At 43.7% G+C, this 26,672-nt stretch overlaps 1 protein-coding gene and 1 non-coding gene across 2 annotated transcripts; both read left to right on the top strand.

Annotated features, from left to right (window-relative positions):
- The first annotated feature begins 5,118 nt into the window (after positions 1–5,118).
- On the top strand, positions 5,119–19,229 carry LOC106539931 (ribosomal L1 domain-containing protein 1). Its single transcript, XM_087728727.1, has 9 exons — positions 5,119–5,194; positions 6,497–6,639; positions 8,923–9,061; positions 11,713–11,861; positions 14,786–14,887; positions 16,081–16,174; positions 17,237–17,359; positions 18,377–18,586; positions 18,785–19,229. Exons 1-9 carry the CDS (start codon positions 5,147–5,149, stop codon positions 19,085–19,087), a joined length of 1,311 nt encoding a protein of 436 aa, XP_087584853.1. The 5' UTR covers positions 5,119–5,146; the 3' UTR covers positions 19,088–19,229.
- Positions 19,230–22,794: 3,565 nt separating this feature from the next.
- On the top strand, positions 22,795–26,546 carry LOC106539922 (uncharacterized). Its single transcript, XR_015698448.1, has 2 exons — positions 22,795–23,071; positions 24,914–26,546. It is a non-coding gene; the product is annotated as an uncharacterized LOC106539922 (transcript).
- The last annotated feature ends 126 nt before the right edge of the window (positions 26,547–26,672 follow it).

Below are 26,672 nucleotides of genomic sequence, written 5' to 3'. Positions count from 1 at the left end.
CCTCCCGATAATCTCCTTCCGCCCTTCTCTTTTGCAAAGATGAGATTTCACAGCAAAGGTCCACATTATGTCAGCTTTCTCATATTGAGAGCTCTGCTATGCCACTGTGGAAGTTTTTACCCTGAAAAGTTTCATATATTATTATTATTATTTTTTTTGGCTTGGTTTGGTTTGGTTTTTTTCCCTCTTCCTTCTCCTCCCCCTCCTCCTAAATTCAGCTCTCCTTCTCCCCCCCCCCCCTCGAAAGATTTGGCAATAGCTTGGTAAAAGTGATGTGGACATAATTGCCTAAAATTATGAAAAAAGAAAAAAAATCTACAGGATTTCTGTTTATTTGTCCCCTCCCATCAGACGGAAGCATTTTTCAAAGGCAGATCATTCAGGTGTGCCACATGTGCACATGTTACAAACACAATTACCATGTTAATAAACTCCAATTTGAAATCTTTTTTTTTTCTTTTGGGTATCTTAATTACTTTGGAATAATGTTTTTTTATCCGGATGGAATTCCTGCTGCATTCACGTTTAACCTGCAATGTTAATCTGAACATTTGATGATTTGGGGTTTTCTAGGGGGGCAAACAAAAAACAAAAAAACCCCACCGAGTTCCTATCTTTGACAGATTCCCTGACTGTGTTTTAAATGAAGCAATTAGACCAGTGTTTCTCAGCCTTGGCAACTTTTAAGCGCGTGGGCTTCAACTCCCAGAATTCCCCAGTAAGCATGGCAAGCTGAGGAAATCATGAATTGGAAGTCCACATCCCTTAAAAATTGCCGTGGTTGAGAAACACCAAATTAGCACATTGACAAAACTCGTATTAATGTTTTCCTTTGGCTTTTTTCTTTTCAGTAGTTCAAGAACCCGTCAAAACAGGTTCATACAACTATGGTACTATTTCATTCACGATGCATCACTACCGTATTTTTCAGAGTATAAGACGCACCTTTTCCCCTCCCCTAAAAGAGCCTGCAAATGTTGGTGCATCTTATACACTGAAGAAAGACATTTTTGGCCTCCCGAAGCACCGCCACCATATTCCATTTTTGCAAAAAAAAAAAACGGGCCATTTTTTTTGCAAAAACTAAGGCGTTTTTGTCTTCCCCCAGTCCCCATAAGCACTCTGCAGGCTTCAGCCAGGCTGGGGGAAGGCAAAAATACCCCCGTTTTTGCAAAAAATGGCCCTTTTTTTGCAAAAAATAGGGACATTTTTGCCTTCCCCCAGCCCTGCTGAAGCCTGCAGAGTGCTCCTGGGGGCCGGGGAGGACAAAACCTTTTTTTTCTTACCTCTTCAAAATCTTGGTGTGTCTTATACACTGGTGCGTCTTATAGTCCAAAAATATGTTTTATCTCAAACTCAATTGAACACAAACGTGCAGGCCCAGGGTTTAAAGTAAGATCTTCCAACTCTGCCCCTGGAGAATATCCTCATCATTTTCATTATTATTGTTATTATTATTATTATTTTCCTAGCAGTACAGGCTAGTGACTACAACAAGTAGGACTGTTATATCACAACTCTTGCAATAATTCTGGCGTGTCGCATTCGGTACGAACACTGAACTCGGTCGCCGGTTTAGGATTTTTAAAGCTTCCTCTGCTACCTTTTAACTTGGGAGCCTGGAGAATCTTTGAAGTTTTCCTTTTTTCCCTTCTTGACGGCGGGGTTGGGGGTTGATTCGAAGTGAAGACGTTCGGGTAAGAGAGGTCTTCAATCAGCAACCGGATGTTGTGTAATTGCCGCCTTGTCGTCAGAGCTGGATCTTTTAAATCGGAGTAGGCTCAAGACAGAGTCTACAAACTTTTGCATATCAGGCAAGGCGAGCGAGCGTCAGCTTCCCCAGATGGTTACCTGGAGATCGATCCAGGTCCCAGTTCTCTTGTGAGTTTTCTGAAAGCGACAGCCCCCAACACCGCTTGTGGGTGCTTGGTTGAGGAAATAAAAACCTTGCAAGGGAGCAAAGCTAAGGCATGAATTGAGACGTTGTGTTTCTCAAACTTGGCAGCCTTGAAGATTTATAGACGTCAACACCTGGAATATTCCCCAGCCAGCATTCAATTCTGGGAGTTGAAATCCACACACTTTCCAACTGGCCAAGTTTGAGAAACACTGTATTTGGGTAGCCGACAAGACTAGGATACTAAGCTTGTATCTTTGGCAATGAGTAGCAGGCAGCATCCCTACCATTGCTAGGAGTATAAGCTGCAGGGGAGTAACCATGGTGCTTAAAAAATCATTTTTAACTGCATTTCCTATTCTAGAATTCATTACAGAAGGCTGATTCTCTGTGGAGATTCTCCGTCATCCAGGTCATGGTTGTCCCAAAGGTGCTTTTTTTTCTCCCCCCAAGAGGCAGCTGGACTTACTGGTTTTTCTCTGAAGACGTTTCGCTTCTCATCCAAGGAGCTTCCTCAGCTCTGACTGGACCTTTCAATTCCGCACCGTCCACTCAGAGCTGAAGAAGCTTCTTGGATGAGAAGCACAAAACGTCTTCAAAGAAAAACAAGGAAGTCCAGTTGTTTCATTTTAAAAAAAAGAGCACAGGAGGCTGGTTTTCCAATTTGAAAGTTCAATAAGTATAATCTTTATTGTCATTGTACTTCAATGCAACGAAATTGGTTCAAAAATGCTTTCCCCAAATGGGTTGGTATGTTCCAAGGGGGACATGCCACGTTTCTTTTAAGAAAAGAAAGCCAGTCACACGGAACTGTTTCATTTTACACAGCTCTAAATTTAAAATGTTGCCTCCCCCCCCTTTCCCCCCCCCCCTTTGTAAAGTGTCCATTTCACGTAAAGGCTACATTGTATGGACAAAAGCAAAGTTGAACTGTCCTTCAAACCCATGACTACAGTTGTAGCTATCATAATGCATGAAAATTTAAATAAATTTTATTATGTCTGCAAATATCTGGGCTTTTATTTTGTTTTATTTTTTTGCAGTAATACGAAAGCTTTCAAGTTATGGTACCTTTTTCAACAAAATTGTCTTTGGCTCACTGTTTTTAGCAAGCTAGGGGAAACAGTTTTTTTGTTTGTGTGTGTTTTTAAAGGGTAGGAGAGTTTAGACAGCATTCTACTATCTGGCACTTTTTGGCATGTTGGATTAAAGGTAAAGGTTCCCCTCGCACATATGTGCTAGTCGTTCCCGACTCTAGGGGGCGGTGCTCATCTCCGTTTCAAAGCCAAAGAGCCAGTGCTGTCCGAAGACATCTCCATGATCATGTTAGCATGACTAACCACCGAAGGGACATGGAATGGTGTTCCCTTCCCACCAAAAGTGGCACCTATTTTTCTTCTTGCATTTTTAACGTGCTTTCGAACTGCTAGGTTGGCAGAAGCTGGGACAAGTAACGGGAGCTCACTCCATTACGCTGCGCTAGGGATTCGAACTGCCAACCTTTCTGATCGGCAAGCTCAGCATCTTTAGCCACTGAGCCGCCGTGTCCCTCCGATGTTGGATTAACTAACTGTATTTGGACATAATCTTCCACACACTTGAGCAAAAGTTTCGGTGCAGAATTCCAGAACTTTAAAAGAGCCTGATGTTTACAGCATGCAGAAGAAAATGGGACAGTATAGTGGTATCAAGCTAACAGCCTTGCCACCCCCCCAATTCCAGGAAAACAATAGTTCATTGAGAATTCTGTAAGCACGCACTCCTAACACACATAGAGGATGCCTGATTTAAAAAAAAGGCTGGGCCAGGCTAGCTGCCATCTTGAATATATTTCAAAATTGGTCTAACTCGGGGGTTGGCAACCTTAAACACTCAAAAGAGCCAGAAAAGTCCTAATGGGAAGTCACCATTCAATTCTGGAGCCAACTGGAAGTCCGGTTCCCCCACCATAGAGTCTCCTAGTGCGGCGTCCTTTTTCCTCTACCTGTCCTAACCAAAAGCCCTATCAGTTGTGGAGCCGACCGGCAATGGAGCCACAGCAGGCGGATGAAAGAGCCACGTGCAGCTCCAGAGCCATGTGTTGCTGACGCCCTGGTCTAACTGAAAGAAAAAAGATCAGGTTCTTCTCCCTTCTCCAGGTGTGCTTTCCTGCAAAAGATGCCTTCTCAATCCCTTTCATTGCCAGAGTCACAGTTGAGAAGCATCGATGACCTTGGCTGGTTTTGAAAAAGCTAAGCAGGGTCACAACTGCTTGGCACTTGGAGGGGAAGCTAGTGAAAAGATACCCTCAGAATGTCTTGTAAAGGTAAAGGTTTCCCCTCGCACATATGTGCTAGGTGTTCCGACTCTAGGGGGCGCTGCTCATCTCCATTTCAAAGCCAAAGAAGCTGGGACAAGTGATGGGAGCTCACTCCATTACGCGGCGCTCGGGATTTGAACCGCTGATTTTTCTGGTCGACAAGTGTCTCTATACAGAATGTATTGTGCCATATGCTAAATAAACATTGCATTGCATTCTCTTGCAGGGGGGTACCAGCAAATTTGGGGGTTGTGACATTTGGAGGAGATAAACAGAGTCAAAAATGGAGTGCAATTGAATACAGTTCCTGCTTTCCCTGGATAAGCCAAGCTGGTCACCTGCATGCTGCCTGGGGAATTCTGGGACTTGGAAGTCCACAAAAGTTGCTAAGTTTGAGAAACAAAGACTATCAAGGTTAAACTTGACCCATCCTGGTTGGGAATGGAAGTGCAATACTCTAGAACAGTGGTCTCCAACCTTGGCCACTTTAAGACTTGTGGACTTCAACTCCCAGAATTCCTCAGCCAGCTTTGCTGAGGAACTCTGGGAGTTGAAGTCCACAAGTCTTAAAGTGGCCAAGATTGGACACCACTGCTCTAGGACACCCCCTTTGGGAGGGACTTTCATATAGGGTCCGTCCCCGTCCCCCCCAAATCCAGATTTATTTATTTTTGCATTGTCTTTGTTTTCTTACTCCTAAAGTTCGGGCTTGTCTGCCCAAGCCAACTCGGAAGCCCTGATCCTATCGGCTTCTCTTACCGTTTCTGGTTTCATATCTATGGTTCCAAGATCGGAAGTCCGCCAGCGCTTCGCCTCCTCCCTTCGCCGTACCTCTACGGCGCCTAACACGCTCCTCTCGCAAGATGAGGGGGAGGAGGGAGGCGCCTTCTGATGGCGTCACGGTGCGGCGACGCGCGGAGAGGAAAGCTGCCCCACGTGGAAGGAGAAGCATGGAGGCGAAGGGGGAAGCGGCGGCGTTGCCTTTGGACCACAGCCAGGTGAGGCGGGGGGTTGAGGGAAGGGACCCCCTCTCCAATTTACACCCGGGCGCTGCCTTTCCACGGGCGGTGGGGTTCCTAGGCGTTGGGCTCCCACGGCACGCGGGAGTCGGGAACGACTAGCACCTATGTGCGAGGGGAGCCATTACATTGCTCTGCCTTTGCCAACCCTTTTGGCTGATTTAATGTTGCAGAAAATGACAGGCTGTAGACTTCTCAGGATACAGGAAAAGTTTATTTGGTAGCCAGGTTCAGAAAGCTAGCCCATGGCTTAGCATTGCAAGTTCTGAGCAACCTTCATTATCGAAGCACGCATTATTATACATTCTCAAAAGCATTGCAACACGGAAATACTTCATTTCATTTCATTTATTGAATTTCTAGGCCGCCCAATCCCGAAGGACTACAGGCGGCTTACAGAAATGAAAAATATTAAAAAAGAATTAAAACAGTAAGACACAACAAAATTAAGGAGAAGCACAACATACACCCAATCAAAGGGGGGCTGGACCTCAATCATTTCTTAGTGGTTACCTTGAGGAGAAAGCCTTATAAGGAGATGGAGTCTTTTGTTTTGTTTATGGAGTACATATCATTAACAAACTTTAATTGAACCTTGGACTTTTGACATAGGCTTTTGACATAGACTTTTGGTTCCGCCACAAAACCGCGTTCGACTAAAGGGCGCTCGACGAAACCGCGTACCTGACGTCATCACAGCGCGACAACAGCGCGGAGAAAACACGCTGTAAACACTAAACCTAAAATTAACCCCTAAACCTAACTACCCTAAACCTAAGCCTAACCCTAAGCCTAACCCTTAACCTAACCCTAAACCTAATCCTAACCCTTAACCTAACCCTAACCCTAAAGCTAATCCTAAACCTAACCCTTACCTTAACTTGAATCGGCTTGCTTTCAAAGCGCTATTTAAAGCGCCCTTCTTTCTCCGCGCTCGCTGTTGTCGCCCTGTTGATGACATCAGCGACGCGGTTTAATCGGGCGCCCTTTAGTGGAGCGCGGTTTTGTCGTGCCACGAGACTTTTGACATAGAGACATCTTGTGGTTAGGCACTGGCTTCCTGTTTCTTTTGCAAGTTCCAACTCTGTCTATGTGGCTTTTAATATAGAAGTAAAGGGGCTCTAAGAGGCTGTCAAGCCTGACCCAGTAGGTTTCACACTTAATGTGCAAATCTCACTTTATGTCTGCTTTATCGGGAACACAACCCGTCTGTATTAAAGTGTTGTTTTTTGGCTTTGAGACATGGAGATTCTATGAGTGATAACAATTTTTTTGTTCTAGATCAAAAAAGCCACTCAAGCATTACTTGCATATAACGCGAACAAAGAGAAGTCTGGAGAAAAAGTGCTGTTGGGCGTAGACCAGAATGTCTTTCTGATGATCACCGTCTGGAAAATCCCACCCAAGGAGCAAGTAATCAAAATGTAAGGCTGCTACCTCTCTTGTTTTAGTTCTGCTTTCCCACCGCAGTGAAATGCTCTCCACAATTGGGCATAACTAGTGTTGGAAGAAATGTCCTTCTGGGTTCGGCTCCCAAGTGGGGAAAAAGACACTGGAGACATGGAGGCTGCTTGGAAAGATGGTTTTAATGGTGGACAGGACCACATGGCTTGAGCCCTGAACAGAAAAGGTGATCACATGCTTCAATGTTGATGGAGAAGAGAAGGGAAGGGCGGAAGAGAAGCTGAGTCCCTGGTTTTATGCCCTCTCTGGCCTTTGATCTTGAGCTTGTATTCTGATTGGTTATCAGACTCCCATGGGCCCATGCAGGGGCAACTCTCTAGGCTGCGTTTTGAATCCAGGTTTGGTTGAGCTCTCAAATGCCATGTGGGCAAAGGGCCAATATTATCATGCCTTAATCCCAGCACTCTGGAGCTGAAGGGGAGAACTCTTTATTATGTAAAGTGGACTAGCTCAGGCTTTAATGGCTCATTGATAAAGGGGGATGGGCAGGAAGCTATTCTGTCTTTTAAAACATGTTTCTTCCTTTTCACATCCAGAGAAATATTCTGCCTTTTCAATATTTCCTAGGATATTTCATTTTTTTCTGGGAGAGGGCTGGGGGATAACTTCCTACACTAGGAAGATTAGAAACGAAGATGCAGCAAGAAATAAGTCTGGTTCAAAAACAGAGTTCTTATATGTAGAGCAGGAGTGTCCCAGCTTTGACAACTTTTAAGACCTGTGAACTTCATCTCCCAGAATTCATCATAACCGGCTGAAGAATTTTGGGAGTTGAAGTCCACAGCTCTTAAAAGTTGCCAAGATTGGACAGCCGTGTTGTTGAATAAAGATCGACAATATAGGTAGCCCTCATCTTACGACCACAATTGGGCCCAACATTCATATTGCTAAGTGAGACAGTTAAGTGAGTTTTGCCCCATTTTACAACCTTTCTTGCCATCGTAGCTAACTAAATCACTTGCAGTTGTTAAGTGAATCTGGATTCCTGGTCGACTTTGCTTGTCAAAAGGTCACAAAACGTTGATTGTATGACTTTGCAACTATCATAAATGAGTCAATTGCCAAGCGTTTGAATTTGAATCCCGTGACCATGGGGAAACAGGGATGCGGTGGCTCAGTGGCTAAGACGCTGAGCTTGTCGATCAGAAAGGTGGGCAGTTCAGCGGTTCGAATCCCTAGCACCCGCATAAAGGAGTGAGCTCCCGTGACTTGTCCCAGCTTCTGCCAACCTAGCAGTTCGAAAGCACATTTAAAAAAATGCAAGTAGAAAAATAGGAGCCACCTTTGGTGGGAAGGGAACAGCATTCTGTGCATCTTCGGCGTTTAGTCATGCCGGCCACCACAGAGACGTCTTCGGACAGCGCTGGCTCTTCGGCATTAGAACAGAGATGAGCGCTGCCCCCTAGAATCAGGAACGACTAGCACATATGTGTGAGGGGAAACCTTTTCCTTACCTTTTTTTTAAAAAAATATATATAATTTTTATTAAACATTATTACCTTTAAAAAACCAGAAAGAAAAATACAACAACATAAGAAAGACAAATCATACATAACAATATAAAGTAAATATACAGCCTTTTGTATCGGCATTCATTAGTTTTACTTTTTTTTTTTAAGCGTAAAACATACAGATACAAATACCATTTTAAACATACAACCCCCCCACCCACCCCCGCGGTGACAGTCATTCACAGCCCAACTTTTTCTTTCCTTCCTCATTGTTAGGTCTCTAAGCCACATCTTCTCATTGCAAAGTTCAGGGATCTATTACAGTACCCACATACCTACATAAGTAGTTCAATATGGCATTTGAGCCTGCATATAATTGTGGCCGCAAGAATAACCTATGCACAATTTTGGAAATCCACTACCATACCGTCGGAAGATGCTATAATTAAAAAGATCTATGAATGTGCAGAAATGGACAGAATGACGGGTTGGCTGAGGGACAAAGGAGAAACGGAACATTATCTTAGCTGGAACTTACGGTATATGTGGGCGACAAGGAGAACAGCAGGGACTTAAAATGGGGAAAGTTAACCTTTTCCTTACCACGGGAAATGCTGCAACAGTCGTAAGTGTGCGAAACGGTCATGAGTCGCTTTTTTGCAATGCCTTCGTAATTTCAAATGGTCACTAAACTAACGGCTGTAAGTGGAGGACTGCCTGTAATTGCATCTTCTTAGCGACCCCACAGCTGTTGCTCTGCTGAAGCCTGTTTGGTCTGGTTTGGTGTTCTAGAAACCTGCCGCATAGCATTCTGCCGGATACCTCTGAGGTTTGCCTCTTCACCAAAGATGAGCCTGGCTTAACAGCGGAACAAACAGAGAACTTGTACAGGAAGCGGCTGGACCAACATGGAATCACATCCATCACTGAGGTAAGTCACCTTTTGGGGAAAGCTACTAGGCCTTCTCCTACATCTGCTCTGTCTATTTTGGAAAAGGAGCAAAACAATGGCCTCTTCCAAAGACTGTGTCCCACAAGAGTTTCTTTAAACGTGTCATTATAGCTTGCTGAGTAAGCCGCCGTTGCAACGCCTGTGAAGATTCTTCGTCATCCAGGTCACGGTTATCCCAAAGGTGTGTTTTTTTCAAGAGGCAACTGGACTTTTTCGCTTCTCGTCCCAGAAGCTTCTTCAGCTCTGGCTGGGAGGTGGGGAAGGGAAGGATTTATACTCCTTGCAGACAGTTGGTCATTTGCATCCTTTGGTTGTAGAAAAGACGGGACACGCAAGCCAGCTCTTCAGAGAAGGAATAGTTTATTTGCGCAGGTTCATAGCAAAGAATAAATGGCCTGAACATTGAATGAAATTCAGGAACTTCCTTATATAGTTTATCACTTTCAGCTAAAGCCATCTGTTAGTTTTGGAAACACCCCTCAAGATTTGCCCTTGAGTTACAGGAAGTTACGGCAAGTATACACGGGTCAGCTAACGGAGCAGCTCGTATTTTGAGGAACTGACAATATAGGTCTACCAAAGAGATTAACAGCTGAGCCAGCAAATGGGCTGAAATAGATGTTTTGCCTCAGCATATTTCATGTACAGACTTCCTTCTGAGGACACTCCAGGTAGCCTCAACGACTCTCAAAGAGTGCAGATGACCAGCTGTCTGCAAGGAATATAAATCCTTCCCTTCTCCACCATGCTGTCAGAGCTGGAGAAGCTTCTTGGAGGAGAAGCAAAACGTCTTCGAAGAAAAACCAGAAAGTCGAGTTGCATCTTGGGGAAAAGAAACCTTTGGGACAGATTTGCATTGGTCGATGCGATTTGTTTGGGGTTTTTTAGCTTGCTTTATACAAGTAATCCTTGACTTATTTTTTTACATTTATATGCTACCGATCTTATTCATATTTATAGCTAATATTTTTGTTTTCCCTAAATTTATTTTAAAACCAGACACTTGACCATATTGATTAATCGTATTCATGAAAACCATACTGGATTCCTGAGGTTGTTCCAATATTATGACCAAATCATCCGCAAAAGCGCGCACTCTGTATTCTTGCTGCCTAATCTTGACCCCTTTTAGACCATAAAAGCCCCGTATTTTATTCAACAATACTTCCAGAGTTATAATAAACAATAGTGGGGACAAAGGACAGCCCTGTCTTGTACCTTTTCCAATTTGAAAAGAGTCTGTTAAACTTCCATTGACTACGATTTGTGCTGTTTGCTGTTGGTATATTGCTTTAATTGACTCTAAAAAACTCCTATCTGCATTTTTTGCAATATCTTCAACAGAAATTGCCAGTTAACTCGATCAAAGGCCTTCTCAGCATCCAAAAATATGAACGCAGCAGGAATTGGGTTGTTCTTTTATATGCTACCGATCTTGAGTGTCAAGCAAGTCTGGGTGGTGGGCATAGATCATAAAAACACAGGTGCATTAAAACATTAAATAAGCAGGGACTTGCATCCATTCATTTATGCAGTTAAGTGAAATGCATGTTGGGTAACCAGGAAGTTCTAGGAACAGGGTGTTCTGACCCAGTCTTAGCAGAAACAAGAAACAGACTCCTTGTCATGAAAAACCCTTCTTGATTTTCTTCTTGTGAATGAATGGCATTCACCCACTGAAAAGTCCGGGCAACAGTCCCTCAAGGCGTTAACCGCAGTACAGATTTTATCAGTTCCATGTGATTAAAAAGATGCAAATTAAGTTCTGGCAAGCAGTCTTTGTGTGCACCAAACGCAGTGAGCCAAAATCTTCAGAAATACCAACTGTTGTCTCCTACGACCACCACTCCCCTTGCCTTCTATTTATTCCCCAGCCAGAAAGGGGCCATTCAGCATCCACGTGTGCTTTGATTCCCGAGTCGATTCCTTGTCCTCAGTTGTTCTCCTCTCCTAACTGCTCTGTGCATACATGCATCTGGAGCAGGCCCCAGCTGTTCTCCCTCCCCACTTATCTCGCCCTCCAAAGGCAGCTGCCTCTGATGGCTGGGAAATGTCAGCTCTATATTTGCGTCTGGTCCTCAGCATCCATCAGAGCCTTCCCCAGGCCCCAGAACTTTAGTTTAGTTTAGTTTTAGTTTAGTTTTATTGGTCTTGTATGCCGCCCACTCCCGAAGGACTCCGGGCGGCTTACAATAAACAAAGGAAGGGGGATAAATAGACAAATAGACAAACAACAATTTAAAATACACCACATTCATAGTTCCCGTGGAGCTGGCTATTTCAACAGCCCCCCAGCCTGCCTGAACAGCCAGATCTTCGTGGCTTTGCAGAAGGCCGGGAGAGTAGTAAGGGTCCGGATCTCCACGGGGAGCTCATTCCAGAGGGCTGGAGCTGCAACAGAGAAGGCTCTCCCCCGGGGAGTCGCCAGCCGACATTGGCTGGCAGATGGGATCTGGAGGAGGCCTAGTCTGTGCGATCTGATCGGTCTATGGGAGGTAATTGGCAGGAGGCGGTCTGGCCCAAGTTCCCCCCCAACCTTATCATCTCAACTCTGCCAGCAGCTGTCGGGCCCCAACACAGTGTTGGGGGGGGGCTCTCAGTGTTCTTTGTCCCCTTCTTGTTTTCCGCAGGTCATCTCTTACAAAACATTCAAAACCGAATACAAGCCCTTCGAAGCGAAACGCCGGCTGCTGAACCGGTTTGCCCTCTTCTTGTCCGATGATCGTGTTCGAAGATTGCTGCCTTCACAGATGGGAAAACATTTCTATCAGCGTAAAAAGTAAGCCTCTCTTGCCTCGTTTTTATTTATACAGTTGTATCTTAGGCACCCAACTCAGAAAAACAAACGACTCTAGGCAGCTTTAGCATGAAACGCGGGTAGCTACGTATTTAAAACGTATCAAAAAAATCAAATAGAACGTAATTAAAATTAAAAATTGCCAAGCCCCCCCAGATAGAGACAGCTAGTCTGTCCGACATCAATACAGGTAGTCCTCAATCTTCGGCCGCTATTGATCTCAACATTTCTGTTGTTAAGCGAGAAATTTGTTAAGTGGGTTTTGCGTCATTTTACGCCTTTTCTCGCCACGTTCGTTTACTCAATCATTGCAGTCCTTAAATTGTCAACATGGATGTTAAATGAATCTGGTTTCCCCATTGTCTTTGCTTGTCAGAAGGTCTTAAGAGGAGGACCCCCGGGGACACTGCAACCGTCATAAATGTGAATCAGTTGTCAAGCATCTGAATGTAAATGATATGAATGTAAACGAGCAGTGTTCCAATATACGAGGGGCACAGAGAGGAATGGGTCAAGTTGTTTTCCAAGGCACCTGAAGGCTATAAATAATAAATAAATATACATAATGGATGGAAAGTGATCAAGGAGAGATTCAACCTGGAAATGAGGAGAAATTTTCTGACAGAGAGAGCAATCAACCCATGGAACAGAAGTTGCCTTCAGAAGTTGTGGGAGCTTCATCCCTGGAGGCTTTGAAGAAGAGACTGGACTGCCCTCTGTCAGAAATGGTGTCTCCTGCTTGGGTGGGAGAGAGGATTGGACTAGATGACCTTCAAGGCAGGGGTGGGTTCCTGCCAGTTCTAACCTCTTCTATAGAAGAGGTTCCACAAATCTACAGTGCCGTTTAGAACCGGTTCCAGCTCCCTCCCCCCGCCCGTCCACACATCATCAAGATGAAGAGCGAGAGGAGGAATTCTGGGAGTTGAAGTCCACAAGACTTAAAGCTGTCAAGTTTGAACACCCCTGGGTTTTTTTTTTCTAAAGGGTTAGGGGTGCAAGGGTCTTGTAACTTGACAGCTTTAAGACTTGCATGCTTCAAATGCCAGAGTTTGTGAGCCAACATTTTGGTTGCTAAGCAAGAGTGTTGTTAAGTGAGTTTCACCACATTTTACAAGTTGGCCACTCCCACCCGGTCATATGGCCGGTGAGCCACTCCTACAAAGCAGGCCACACCTACAGAAGAGGTTCTAAAAAAATTGAAACCCACCACTGCTTCAAGGTCTCTTCCAATTCCTATGTTCTGTTATTCTATTCTGTTCTGTTCTATTCTAGTCTTCATTCCATTATTCTAACCTTATTCCATTCCATTCTATTTTCTACTCTAATATTCTATTCTCCCACTTGACCTACAAAGTCTCTTCCAACTAATCTGTTAAAATCATGTGACGGTGGGGATGCTTGCAATGGTCCTACGTGAAAAAAATGGTCAATAAGTCACTTTTTTCCCCAATGCCATTGCAACTTCGAATGGTCACTGAATGAACTGTTATGTCGAGGACTGCCTAAATATGGCTCAATTCCTTAGGACCCCCAAGGAGGCATAACCAGACTCCCAAGGGCCTTCAGGAAGATCAACAAAGGAATGGAGCTCTTGCCTAATTTTATGTTCTTTTGCTCCGTTTTCCTTTCTGTTGGCCTTGGGGACCTTGAGTTGCGTTGAGTTAACATTCCCCATCATCCCCCAACGAGGGTGATTTGGTTTGGCTCCATTATGTAGCCGCTGAATTTAAAGCAGTGGAAAACTCACTTCCTGCCCTCTCTCTTAAGATGGGCTCAGTGGCTAAGATGCTGAGCTTGTTGATCAGAAAGGTCGGTTCGAATCCCTAGCGCCGCGTTAACGGAGTGAGCTCCCGTTACTCGGCCCAGCTTCTGCCAACCTAGCAGTTCGAAAGCCGGTACAAAATGCAAGTAGAAAAATAGGAACCACCTTTGGTGGGAAGAAAACAGCATTCCAGGCACCTTCAGCATTTAGTCATTTTTTGATATATATTTTTTTAATTTTTTGTTTAATATTTATAGGCCGCCCTTTTCCCTGAGGGGACTCAGGGCGGCTTACATAAAATGGAGAAGGGAGGGTACAGACAATAGACACAAAATAGTACATAAAAGTAAAATAGTAAACAACATTCATTCATCATTCGGGTGGGGACAGATTATCTTTATCCCCAGGCCTGACGGGATAGCCAGGTCTTAAGGGCTGTGCGGAAGGTCTGGACGGTGGTGAGGGTACGAATCTCCACGGGGAGATCGTTCCAAAGGGTTGGAGCTACTACTGAAAAGGCTCTCCTCCGTGTAGTTGCCAGTCGACACTGACTGGCAGATGGAACTCGGAGGAGGCCTAATCTATGCGATCTAATTGGTCGCAGGGAGGTAATTGGCAGGAGGCGGTCTCTCAAGTATGCAGATCCACTACCATGAAGGGCTTTATGAGTGACTAGTAGCACCTTGAAGCGCACCCGGAGATCAACAGGTAGCCAGCGCAGCTTGCGGAGGATAGGTGTTATGTGGGCGAACCGAGGTGCACCCACGATCACTCGCGCGGCCGCGTTCTGGACTAGCTGAAGTCGCCGGATGCTCTTCAAGGGCAGCCCCATGTAGAGCCCATTGCAGTATTCCAGCCTAGAGGTCACAAGGGCCCGAGTGACTGTTGTGAGAGCCTCCCGATTCAGGTAGGGTCGCAACTGGCGTACCAGGCGAACCTGGGCAAATGCCCCCCTGGTCACAGCCGTCAAATGGTGGTCGAAAGTCAGCTGTGGCGTGCACATGACCACAGAGACGACTTCGGACAGCGCTGGCTCTTCGGCTTTGAACCGGAGATGAGCACCACCCCCTAGATTCAGGGACAACTAGCACATATGTGCGAGGGGAACCTTTACCTTTATTTTACCCTCTCTCTCCAATACCAGGGTGCCTCTCTGTGTGAACTTGAAAGCCAAGGACCTTGCTAAGGAAATCAACAAACGCATCCACGGAACAATTGTCCCCGTCACTAACAAGGGCAGTTGCTTGTAAGTATCCTGATTTGCAGCTCTCTAGTGCTGCCTGGGGGTGGGTGGGGGGCACAGTGGCTCAGCGGTTAAGATATGGGGCTAGAAAGCCGGCAGACCAGATTTGAAACCTAGCGCCACCTGATGGGGTGAGCTCCCTTGCTCCAGCAGTTCGAAAGCATGGAAATGGCAAGTAGATAAATGGGTAGCAATAGCCCTTAAGACTTATATACCGCTTCACTGTCCTTTCCAGCCCTCTCTAAGCGGTTTACAGAGTCAGCCTATTTTCCCCCGACAATCTGGGTCTTCATTTTACCAACTTTGGAAGGCTGAGTCAACCTTGAGCCTGGTGAGAATCGAACTGCTGGCAGACGACAGAATTAGTCTGCAATACTTCATTCTAACCACTGCGCCACCACAGCTCTTTGGGTACCACTTCGTTGGGAGCAGGGCTCCATGATGTCATGCTGGCCACGCGACCACGGAAATGTTTTCAGACAGTGTTGGTTCAATGCTTGAAATAAAGATGAGCACCGGTCCGCATAGTTGGCAAAGGCCAGCAAAGTAAAATCCGTGGGGAATCGGTTATGTTTTTCATTCTAATCCAGATGTTCTGAGCAGTTTAGAGGGGAATGTCAGGCAAGCCAAAAGAACTACTAAAAAGGGGAGAGGGGGGACAATGGGGAATCTTATGATGTGATGATAGGGACGCGGTGGCTCAGTGGCTAATATGCTGAGCTTGTCAATCAGAAAAGTCGGCAGTTCGGCGGTTCAAATCCCTAGCACCGCATAACAGAGTGAGTCCCCGTTAATTGTCCCAGCTTCTGCCAACCTAGCAGTTCAAAAGCATGTAAAAATGCAAGTAGAAAAGTAAGGACCACCTTTGGTGGGAAGGTAACAGCGTTCCGTGCACCTTCAGCGTTGAGTCATGCCGGCCACATGACCACAGAGAGGTCTTCGGACAGCGCTGGCTCTTCGGCTTTGAAACAGAGATGAGCACCGTCCCCTAGAGTCAGGAACGATGCGCACATATGTGCAAGGGGAACCTTTACTTTATGAAGCGATGGTGAGGTTAAGCTTTTTGTGAAGGATGGGCAGTTTGTAGGTCATCCATAGAATACAGACCTCAAGCCCCTTGCTCTGTGATTCCGAGAATACCCCAAGATGATGCTACTGTCATCCAATAGGACAAAAATTTTCTGGATTTCTTTCAGCATGGTTCGCATTGGGCACAGCAGCATGGATGCATCAGAGATCACTGAAAATGTTATAGCAGCTGCCAGAGCAATAGCTGCCAAGGCTCCACAGGTAAGGGTGTTTGTTGATGTAGGAGCAGAGCTGGGGGATGGAGTTAAACGAATCATCAGCCTAGAATCGTTACGTTCCCACCAATGGTCCAAGTCCATCCCCTCTTGAATTCTGTTGACCCTTATCTGGTCCCAATTTAGTGTTGAACTTGAGTTGACTAGATTCTTGTGCATTGGCTTAAACAATCTTTTGAGCTGCAGTGTAATGCACGGTCCTGATCCTTTGCATCTGACAGTGAACTAGTACCATATTTTTCAGAGTATAAGAGGCACCGAAGTATAAGACGCACTTGGTTTGGGGGGAGGGAAAATAGGGGGGAGGGGGAATTCTGCCAACCAGGTATTCATCTGGCTAGCGTCCAGCTTCCTTAGCCTGGCCAGCTTAAGGACATTAGTTTACTGGTTTTGAATGTGTGTGTGCTTTTTATCCCCTAGTTAGTTGGAGATTTTTTAAAAAGCAGCTTCTAAAGCACAGCTGATCATCGGGAGAGAGAAGCAATGGGGGGAAAAAAGATAGTGTCACTCATTAGCGCCTCATTAAGACTGAAAAAAAGCTTTGAAAAAGCTACATTCAGAGTATAAGATGCACCCGAATTTTCAGCCTCTGTGGGGGGGAGTGCGTCTTATACTATGAAAAATACGGTAAGTTCCAGACGGACTCCGTACAGGTAGTTGTTGACTTACGACCAATCACTTAGAAACTATTCAGTTACAACAGACCCCTCCCCCAAAAGCTACTTACAGTTGAGTTCCGCCAACTGCACACAGACACACGCATCCATGGCCATATAACTGCATTTCGGGTGCCAAATGATCAACTCACCTTTACAGCGGGTTGCAGTGGTCCTTTGATCACAATTTTTGGTTTTTTTTGCCAGTTTCCAGAAAAACCACCCCGAGGAATATATTGATTCGCTTAACGACTGCCACAGGATTCCGTTTCAAAATTTCCAATAGCAATTTGATGGGATTTGGTTTTTTTGGGGGGGGGGGTTCTCTCTTTTCATTTGCTTGCCGTACGACATTACAGATGTCTCTTTTCCCCCTCCTTATGTTGCTCCAGATCTGGAAAAGCGTGAAAATCCTTCACCTCAAAACCAGCAAATCGATTGCACTTCCTGTCTTTCACTCTGCTTGCCAAGGTGAGGCTGGTGTTCAGAAAAAGGAAGACACTGAAAACCAAAAGGTGAGATTCTGAGTGTCAACAGCCAGCAGACGGACTAGGTGTTCCCCATAAGTTGTATGCCCAAAATCTCTATTTAGATACGCGTTTTAGTGGGAATCCAGTCCTGTCGTCGTTTGGTCGTTGTTTAGCAGCAATTGTTCAGTCGTTAGATGTAGTGATTAGAGTCCTGAGGCTGAAGACGAAAGAATGTAATCCACCCACGGATAGCTAAACCAACAAGTGTTTATTGAACAAAGCATTCCATAGATAGCAGAATCAACAGCATGAAGCATCCCATGGATAGTAGAATCAACAGCAAAATTATTAATCATGAAACATCATTCTTATAGTGTTTGCAGCTTCTTTAGTTCTATCTACTTTACGTGTTATATCATTATTGGCTAACAAGTCTCCAAGGCACAATAATTGGTTAGTCAATTATTAGTACATCATTGGTGTTCGTGAGAATGTGAGAATGTTGCAGCTGAATGAATCAAGTGTTATCAAATGAGTGAATAAAATGTTGCAGGTTATACTTTGTTTCATCATCCCGTGTCCTTGATCATGCCTGGGAACACACTGCAAGCAAAGAATAGCTGACAGGCAAATATTTTCTGCAGATTGCTGCAGTTTTTACTTACACGTGTAACCTCAGTTCTAAGGACCATTCAGATGATTCACTGTAAAAACCCTACAGTTAGATTCGTTCCAGGAGTGTGAAGATCTGTCCGTGAATCTCAAGAGAGACTGCCCAAGTCTTTCCTTGCACAGCGCCTCATTTGGAAAATATTCACATGGCAGCTTTCCAAGATAGATAAGGTCTGTGGTCCTAAATACTCCTTTGAAAGACTGTTTGCCAGGCCTTGGCTGAATGTGAAGGAGACGAATTCGCATTCATATAATAAAGGGGTTTTTGTCGGGACCAGGATTCTGCCTTGTGCTTTTTGGGGAAGCATAGCTCAGAATGTTTAGCACGATGCCCACTTTTAAAACAAGGTGAGCCATTATTAAGGAGTCAGCTTCTCTTTTGTTTTTAAGACTGTGCAAAGAAAGAAAAGCAAGGCTAAACCCAAGACTACGGATCAGAAGGGCCCAAACGTCGACACGAGTGGGGCTCCAGAAGCTGAAGGGCCTAAAACAGACAGGATGGAACCCTCTCCCCTGAAATCAAAAAAAGAAGAGGAGGAAGAGGAAGACATTCCACAACTGGTTCCTATCGAAACTCAGCCGCCTGAGAAAAAAGATCAGGTAATTTATTTCACCTTAAGTGCCCCCCCCCCCAAAAAAAACCCTCTGATTTCCTCCACAGGTAAAAGGCATGAAAGCTTCTCGTTTTTGTTGCAACGTCTCTCAACCTTTGCAACTGTGGACTTCAACTCCCAGAATTCCCCGGGCCAGCTTTTCTCTGACTGTGTCTTTTCTTGGTTTTTCCCTTTTGGCAAATAGGTAGCCAAGCTGGAGACGGGCTCTCCGAAGCTGCGCAGCAAAAGGAAGGCAGAGATCCCTGTTTCACAGCCGGAAACACCCGTGGAGGCCTCCATCTTAGAGAAATCAACCCCACAAAGGCCTGGTCGAAAAGCCAAGACAGCCGCGCAGGAGATTTTGGGAAAGACGCAGAGCAAGGATTCCCAGCGACCTTTGGCAAAACCAACTGTGGCTCCCAAAAGGCCCAAAACTCCTAAATCAGACAAGAAACCCCAAATTCCCAAACGGGACCTGAGAAAAGTGAAAGTGCCACTGTCCCTTTGAGCGGAGGAAGAAGATGGGCTATTTTCGTAGCAAGATCAAAGGAAGCTTGGCAGAGAAGACGTTTAATTCAATGCTGGTTCACTTGTAAAAACATCCTGTAATTTTGTTTTCCATTGCGGGAATAAAGCAATGTCCTGTTTTATTCTGTTCTGCAAAGCTGGATTTTCTAAAGAGCTTGTCTTTTCCATCTGGGCTTAAGATATAAATGTGACAATCTAATTTTGTATGTAATAATACTAGCCGATAACCCGGCGTGGCTTGGGTATTTATAGAGGTTGAAGTGTTTGTCTGACATTCGTAAAAGGCCATTAAGGGGCCTTTCTTCCCCCTACTCCCATGCCCATCATCCCTGCCCTCTCCCCCCCCCCTAAATGAGCTCCTTTTTCCTGCCCTGTCTACAATCCTGGCATTTTGCTCCAAATCCACCAGGCGCTTCCCCATTGGTCCACTGGAAGGCAAATGTCACAGCTGTCTTTCCAGAGGAAGCTGCAAAGGAACTGACATCACACACAATTGCCGCTCTCACCTAAACGGCCCAGGCATTCCAGAGTTATGCTGGAAAATACACACACACAAACACTAGGGGTGTCTCCTACCTGAGGCGGGGTTGGACTAGAAAACCTCCAAGGTCCCTTCCGAATCTGTTATTCTATTCTACTACACTCTATTCCATTCTTACTCCGTTCCTATTATATTTTCTATTCTTATTCAATTCCTAGTCTATTTTCTATTCTATTCTTATTCTACTTTCTATTCTATTTCTATTCCATTCCTATTTCTATTCTTATCCCATTCCTATTCTATTTTCTATTCTATTTTTATTCCATTCCTAGTCTATTCTATTTTCTATTCTATTCTTATTCTATTTTCCATTCTTTATTCTATTTTCCATTCTATTTTGATTCCATTCCTATTTCTATTCTATTCTATTTCTATTCTATTTTGTTCCATTCCTATTCTGTTTTCTATTCTATTTTCTATTCTATTCTTATTCCATTCCTATTCTGTTTTCTATTCTATTCTTATTCCATTCCTATTCTATTTTCTATTCTTATTCTATTTTTATTCCATCCCTATTTCAATTCTATTTTCCATTCTATTTTTATTCCATCCCTGTTTCTATTCTATTCTATTTTCCATTCTATTTTTATTCCATTCCTATTCTATTTTCTATTCTATTCTTATTCTATTTTCCATTCTTTTTTTATTCTAATTCCATTCTATTTTTATTCCATTCCTATTTCTATTCTATTTCTATTCTATTTTTATTCTGTTTTCTATTCTATTTTCTATTCTATTCTTATTCCATTCCTATTCTATTTTCTATTTTTATTCCATCCCTATTTCAATTCTATTTTCCATTCTATTTTTATTCCATCCCTGTTTCTATTCTATTCTATTTTCCATTCTATTTTTATTCCATTCCTATTCTATTCTATTTTTTATTCCATTCCTATTTCTATTTCTATTCTATTTTGTTCCATTCCTATTCTGTTTTCTATTCTATTTTCTATTCTATTCTTATTCCATTCCTATTCTGTTTTCTATTCTATTCTTATTCCATTCCTATTCTATTTTCTATTCTTATTCTATTTTTATTCCATCCCTATTTCAATTCTATTTTCCATTCTATTTTTATTCCATCCCTGTTTCTATTCTATTCTATTTTCCATTCTATTTTTATTCCATTCCTATTCTATTTTCTATTCTATTCTTATTCTATTTTCCATTCTTTTTTTATTCTAATTCCATTCTATTTTTATTCCATTCCTATTTCTATTCTATTTCTATTCTATTTTGTTCCATTCCTATTCTGTTTTCTATTCTATTTTCTATTCTATTCTTATTCCATTCCTATTCTATTTTCTATTTTTATTCCATCCCTATTTCAATTCTATTTTCCATTCTATTTTTATTCCATCCCTGTTTCTATTCTATTCTATTTTCCATTCTATTTTTATTCCATTCCTATTCTATTCTATTTTTATTCCATTCCTATTTCTATTCTATTCTATTTTGTTCCATTCCTATTCTGTTTTCTATTCTATTCTTATTCCATTCCTATTCTATTTTCTATTCTTATTCTATTTTTATTCCATCCCTATTTCAATTCTATTTTCCATTCTATTTTTATTCCATCCCTGTTTCTATTCTATTCTATTTTCCATTCTATTTTTATTCCATTCCTATTCTATTTTCTATTCTATTCTTATTCTATTTTCCATTCTTTTTTTATTCTAATTCCATTCTATTTTTATTCCATTCCTATTTCTATTCTATTTCTATTCTATTTTTATTCTGTTTTCTATTCTATTTTCTATTCTATTCTTATTCCATTCCTATTCTATTTTCTATTTTTATTCCATCCCTATTTCAATTCTATTTTCCATTCTATTTTTATTCCATCCCTGTTTCTATTCTATTCTATTTTCCATTCTATTTTTATTCCATTCCTATTCTATTCTATTTTTTATTCCATTCCTATTTCTATTTCTATTCTATTTTGTTCCATTCCTATTCTGTTTTCTATTTTCTATTCTATTCTTATTCCATTCCTATTCTGTTTTCTATTCTATTCTTATTCCATTCCTATTCTATTTTCTATTCTTATTCTATTTTTATTCCATCCCTATTTCAATTCTATTTTCCATTCTATTTTTATTCCATCCCTGTTTCTATTCTATTCTATTTTCCATTCTATTTTTATTCCATTCCTATTCTATTTTCTATTCTATTCTTATTCTATTTTCCATTCTTTTTTTATTCTAATTCCATTCTATTTTTATTCCATTCCTATTTCTATTCTATTTCTATTCTATTTTGTTCCATTCCTATTCTGTTTTCTATTCTATTTTCTATTCTATTCTTATTCCATTCCTATTCTATTTTCTATTTTTATTCCATCCCTATTTCAATTCTATTTTCCATTCTATTTTTATTCCATCCCTGTTTCTATTCTATTCTATTTTCCATTCTATTTTTATTCCATTCCTATTCTATTCTATTTTTTATTCCATTCCTATTTCTATTCTATTCTATTTTGTTCCATTCCTATTCTGTTTTCTATTCTATTCTTATTCCATTCCTATTCTATTTTCTATTCTTATTCTATTTTTATTCCATCCCTATTTCAATTCTATTTTCCATTCTATTTTTATTCCATCCCTGTTTCTATTCTATTTTCCATTCTATTTTTATTCCATTCCTATTCTATTCTCTTCTTATTCTATTTTCCATTCTTTTTTTATTCTAATTCCATTCTATTTTTATTCCATTCCTATTTCTATTCTTATTCCATTCCTATTTCTATTCTAAGCCAAATGTCTTCAAAGGGAGGGTGGGAAAAGTCCGGGGTGGGGGAAGCACCTTTGGGACGTTCAGAGGGGTCGTGACGCCAGCCCCCCCGCATAGGGGTGTGTGTGTTTGGGGGGGGGGTCTCCCTCCCGGCGCCCGCAGAGCGAGCGGGGATGGCGCCGGAGTCTGAGCGGCGCAAGTGGAGCCGCTGCCGGGGCGCCCTGGGGCTGGCGCTGCTCTTCGACGCGCTGGGCTTGGCGGGGCTGCTGACGGGCAGCTTGCTGGAGACGGAGGTGTCGGACCTGCTGATCTACCTGGGCGGCGTGGGCGTCTTCTTCAGCCTGCCCTGGTGGGTCTTCTGGCACGTGGGCAACCAGGAGGTGCCGCGGGAGGAGCTGCGGGATGACGTGGGGCTGGGCTGGCGGAGCGGCGACGCTTGGAGCCTGGAGAGCTGGCGCGCCCGGCGCTTGGCTCTCCTGGCCCGCGCCTTCAGCGCCCACTTCTCGCTCTCCTCCTCCGCCGCCTCCGTCCCGTCCCAAGGCGGACGCCCCCGCGCCCACTTCGCCGCCAGCAGCGTCAACCGCCCCAGCGAGACGGAGAAGCAGCCCCGGGACGACATCTCCGACACGGCTGGAGCCAGTTTCACTTCCCCGCCTGTCGACTCCTCCTCCAGCGCAACAGTCGTGCAGGGTAGGTCATAAGGGACTGCCTGGCTTGGCTGGCTGGCCTTCCCCCCCCCGCCCCCCACCCGTCCATCAAATCAAATCGTCCATCAAATCAAAGCAGCTCTTCGAGGCAGATGAGCCAGTGTAGTGGAGTAGGTTATAACAGTGTTTCTCAACCTTGGCAACTTGAAGATGTCTGGACTTCAACTCCCAGAATTCCCCAGCCAGCGAATGCTGGCTGGGGAATTCTGGGAGTTGAAGTCCAGACATCTTCAAGTTGCCAAGGTTGAGAAACACTGGGTTATAAGACTCCAGGCTGGAAGCCAGGAGGCAGGGAGTTCTAGTTCTACTAAAGCCAGCTGGAGACTTTGGACCAATCATCAGGAGACAGGGAGTTCCAGTTCCACTGAAGCCAACTGACTGACTGGCCAATCACCAGGAGACTATGAGTTCTAGTTTCACCTTAAGCCATGAGTACCAGCTGGGTGACTTTGGGCCAATCACCAGGAGACAGGGAGTTCTAGTTCCACTAAAGCCAGCTGGAGACTTTGGACCAATCATCAGGAGACAGGGAGTTCTAGTTTCACCTTAAGCCATGAATGCCAGCTGGAGTGACTTTGGACCAATCACCAGGAGGCAGGGAGTTCTAGTTCCACTAAAGCCAGCTAGAGTGACTTTGGACCAATCACCAGGAGGCAGGGAGTTTTGGTTCCACTAAAGCCAGCTGGAGTGACTTTGGACCAATCACCAGAAGTCAGTGAGTTCTAGTTCCACTAAAGCTAGCTGGATGACTTTGAGCCAATCACCAGGAGGCATGGAGTTCTGGTTCCACTAAAGCCAGCTGGAGTGACTTTGGGCCAATCACCAGGAGGCAGGGAGTTCTAGTTCCACTAAAGCCAGCTAGAGTGACTTTGGACCAATCACCAGGAGGCAGGGAGTTTTGGTTCCACTAAAGCCAGCTGGAGTGACTTTGGACCAATCACCAGAAGTCAGTGAGTTCTAGTTCCACTAAAGCTAGCTGGATGACTTTGAGCCAATCACCAGGAGGCATGGAGTTCTGGTTCCACTAAAGCCAGCTGGAGTGACTTTGGGCCAATCACCAGGAGGCAGGGAGTTCTAGTTCCACTAAAGCCAGCTAGAGTGACTTTGGACCAATCACCAGGAGGCAGGGAGTTCTAGTTCCACTAAAGCCAGCTGGGTGACTTTGGACCAATCACCAGGAGACAGGGAGTTCTAGTTCCACTAAAGCCAGCTGGAGACTTTGGACCAATCATCAGGAGACAATGAGTTCTAGTTTCACCTTAAGCCATGAATGCCAGCTGGTGTGATTTTGGGCCAATCACCAGGAGACAGGGAGTTCTAGTTCCACTAAAGCCAGGTGGGTGACTGGCCAATCACCAGGAGACTATGAGTTCTAGTTTCACCTTAAGCCATGAATGCCAGCTGGTGTGACTTTGGGCCAATCACCAGGAGACAGGGAGTTCTAGTTCCACTAAAGCCAGCTAGAGACTTGGGATCAATCACCAGGAGACAGTGAGCTCTAGTTCCGCTAAAACCAGCTGGTGGCTTTCCCTCTCAGCCCAACCCAACCCACCTCACAGGGTGGTTGTTAGAGAGAAAATAGCAGGAGGAAGGAACATTCCGGTATGTTTGCTGCCTTGAGCTATTAATAAAAAATGACAATGGTTTATGATAACATTTCATTAATGTCGAAGAGGGAGCAGTTTGTGGCAGATCCCTCCTGTGTTCGATCTTGGGATCCTCGTCCAAGCCTTTCCAACTTCGTTCTTTTCAAAACTAGTTTACGAAAGGCAACTTTGCAAGGAGGGTAGTAGAAGTAACCGGTGGAATTTGCTTTCTTTTCCAGGCTTGCCTGAAAGCCCTCGTACCCAAGATCGTGCAGTACAAGTGTCTTCCAGGTCACTCTTATCAAGAAAAGTCCTAAAACTGATCCACCGCTCTGAAACAGTTGAAAGCACTCCTTCCCAAGATCGTGGGAAACAAAAACATTCAAAATCACTGATTCCACAGAGAGTCCTAAACATTATTACCCGCTCTGAAACAATTGACATCACTTCTTCCCAAGATCGTGGGAAACCAGGATCTTCAAAATCACTGTTACCACAAAATGGCCTAGATACGCTTACCCGCTCTGAAACGGGTGGAAGCGCTCGTCCCCAGGATCATGAGAAACCAGAATCTTCAAAATCACTGTTACCACAAAATGGCCTAGATACGCTTACCCGCTCTGAAACGGGTGGAAGCGCTCGTCCCCAGGAGCATGAGAAACCAGAATCTTCAAAAACACTGTTACCACAAAATGACCAAAACTAAAATGATTACCCACTCTGAAACAGTTTTTTACATCCTGTTAAACACCGGTTATGTCTCCCAGAGACAGTCAAACAGCATCATAAAAGGACTTGTGCTCAGTTACTGAACTGGAAGTTAATTTATGGGGTCTGGACAAGGTTGACGTGTCTCTTACATCAGTGTTTTTCAACCACTGTGCCGCGGCACACTAGTGTGCCGTGACATAGTGTAAGGTGTGCCGTGGGAAAAACACTTTATATATAGTCAATATAGGCACAGAGTTAAATTTTTTAAACATTTTCTAATGGTGGTGTGCCTCGTGATTTTTTTTCATGAAAAAAGTGTGCCTTTGCACAAAAAGGTTGAAAAACACTGTCTTACATAACAGGTGGAACCAGCATGCGGGCTTCTGAACTTAACTTTTATTAAGGTTAAAGTAAACAGAGTCACGAGTATATAGGGATGAGATGGCTCAGTGGCTAAGATGTCGATCAGAAAGATCGGCAGTTCGGCGGTTCAAGTCCCTAGAGCTGCGTAATGGAGTGAGCTCCCATGACTTGTCCCAGCTTCTGCCAACCTAGCAGTTCAAAAGCATGTAAAAATGCAAGTAGAAAATTAGGGACCAGCTTTTGGGGGAAGGTAACAGCCTTTGGCGTTTAGTCATGCCAGCCACATGACCACAGAGACATGTTTGGACTGGCTGTTCGGCTTTGAAACCGAGATGAGCACCGCTCCTAGAGTCAGGAACGACTAGCACATATGTGCGAGGGGAACCTTTACGTTTAGGTTTGAGTCACCCTGAGATATTGGATCCAAATTGAAGGGGGTTTGATCCAAATTGAAGGGGGTTGAAGGTGGATCCCCCTTGGAAACTTAAAATTTGGAACTATGAACCATCCAGCTGGAGAATTTTAATTTTCTTACAGGGTCACACAAGTGTCTTTCCAGTTCTCATTGTTTTTTTAATTTTGCGGGGGAAATGTTTGACTATTTGCCATATATTGCATTGATTTGTAAATATCTTTCCTTTTTTTTTTTTAAAGTGGTCTAAAAGTAACCAGAAGAAAGTTTTAAAAAAATGCAACATCATGGAAAACTTTCTTTTAAGTACACTGAGAGCATCTGCACCAAAGACAAATTCCTTGTGTGTCCAATAACACTTGGCCAATAAATTATTCTATTCTATATTCTGTTCTATTCTATCTTTTAACTATTTGCAATCTATTGCATTTATTTCTAAAAGAAAAAAAATTGATAGCGGAAACATTAAGAATTCTTTTTAATTTTATTGACATTTTCCTATATAAGAACGT

The sequence above is a fragment of the Thamnophis sirtalis genome, unplaced genomic scaffold (genome assembly GCF_051295495.1).
Source record: "Thamnophis sirtalis isolate CommonGarterSnake01/CBP01778 unplaced genomic scaffold, rThaSir2_p1.2 scaffold_14, whole genome shotgun sequence".
Taxonomy (NCBI): Eukaryota; Metazoa; Chordata; class Lepidosauria; order Squamata; family Natricidae; genus Thamnophis; species Thamnophis sirtalis.
Note: the sequence above shows the minus strand (reverse complement) of the source record. Positions and strands in the feature narration are given on the sequence as shown.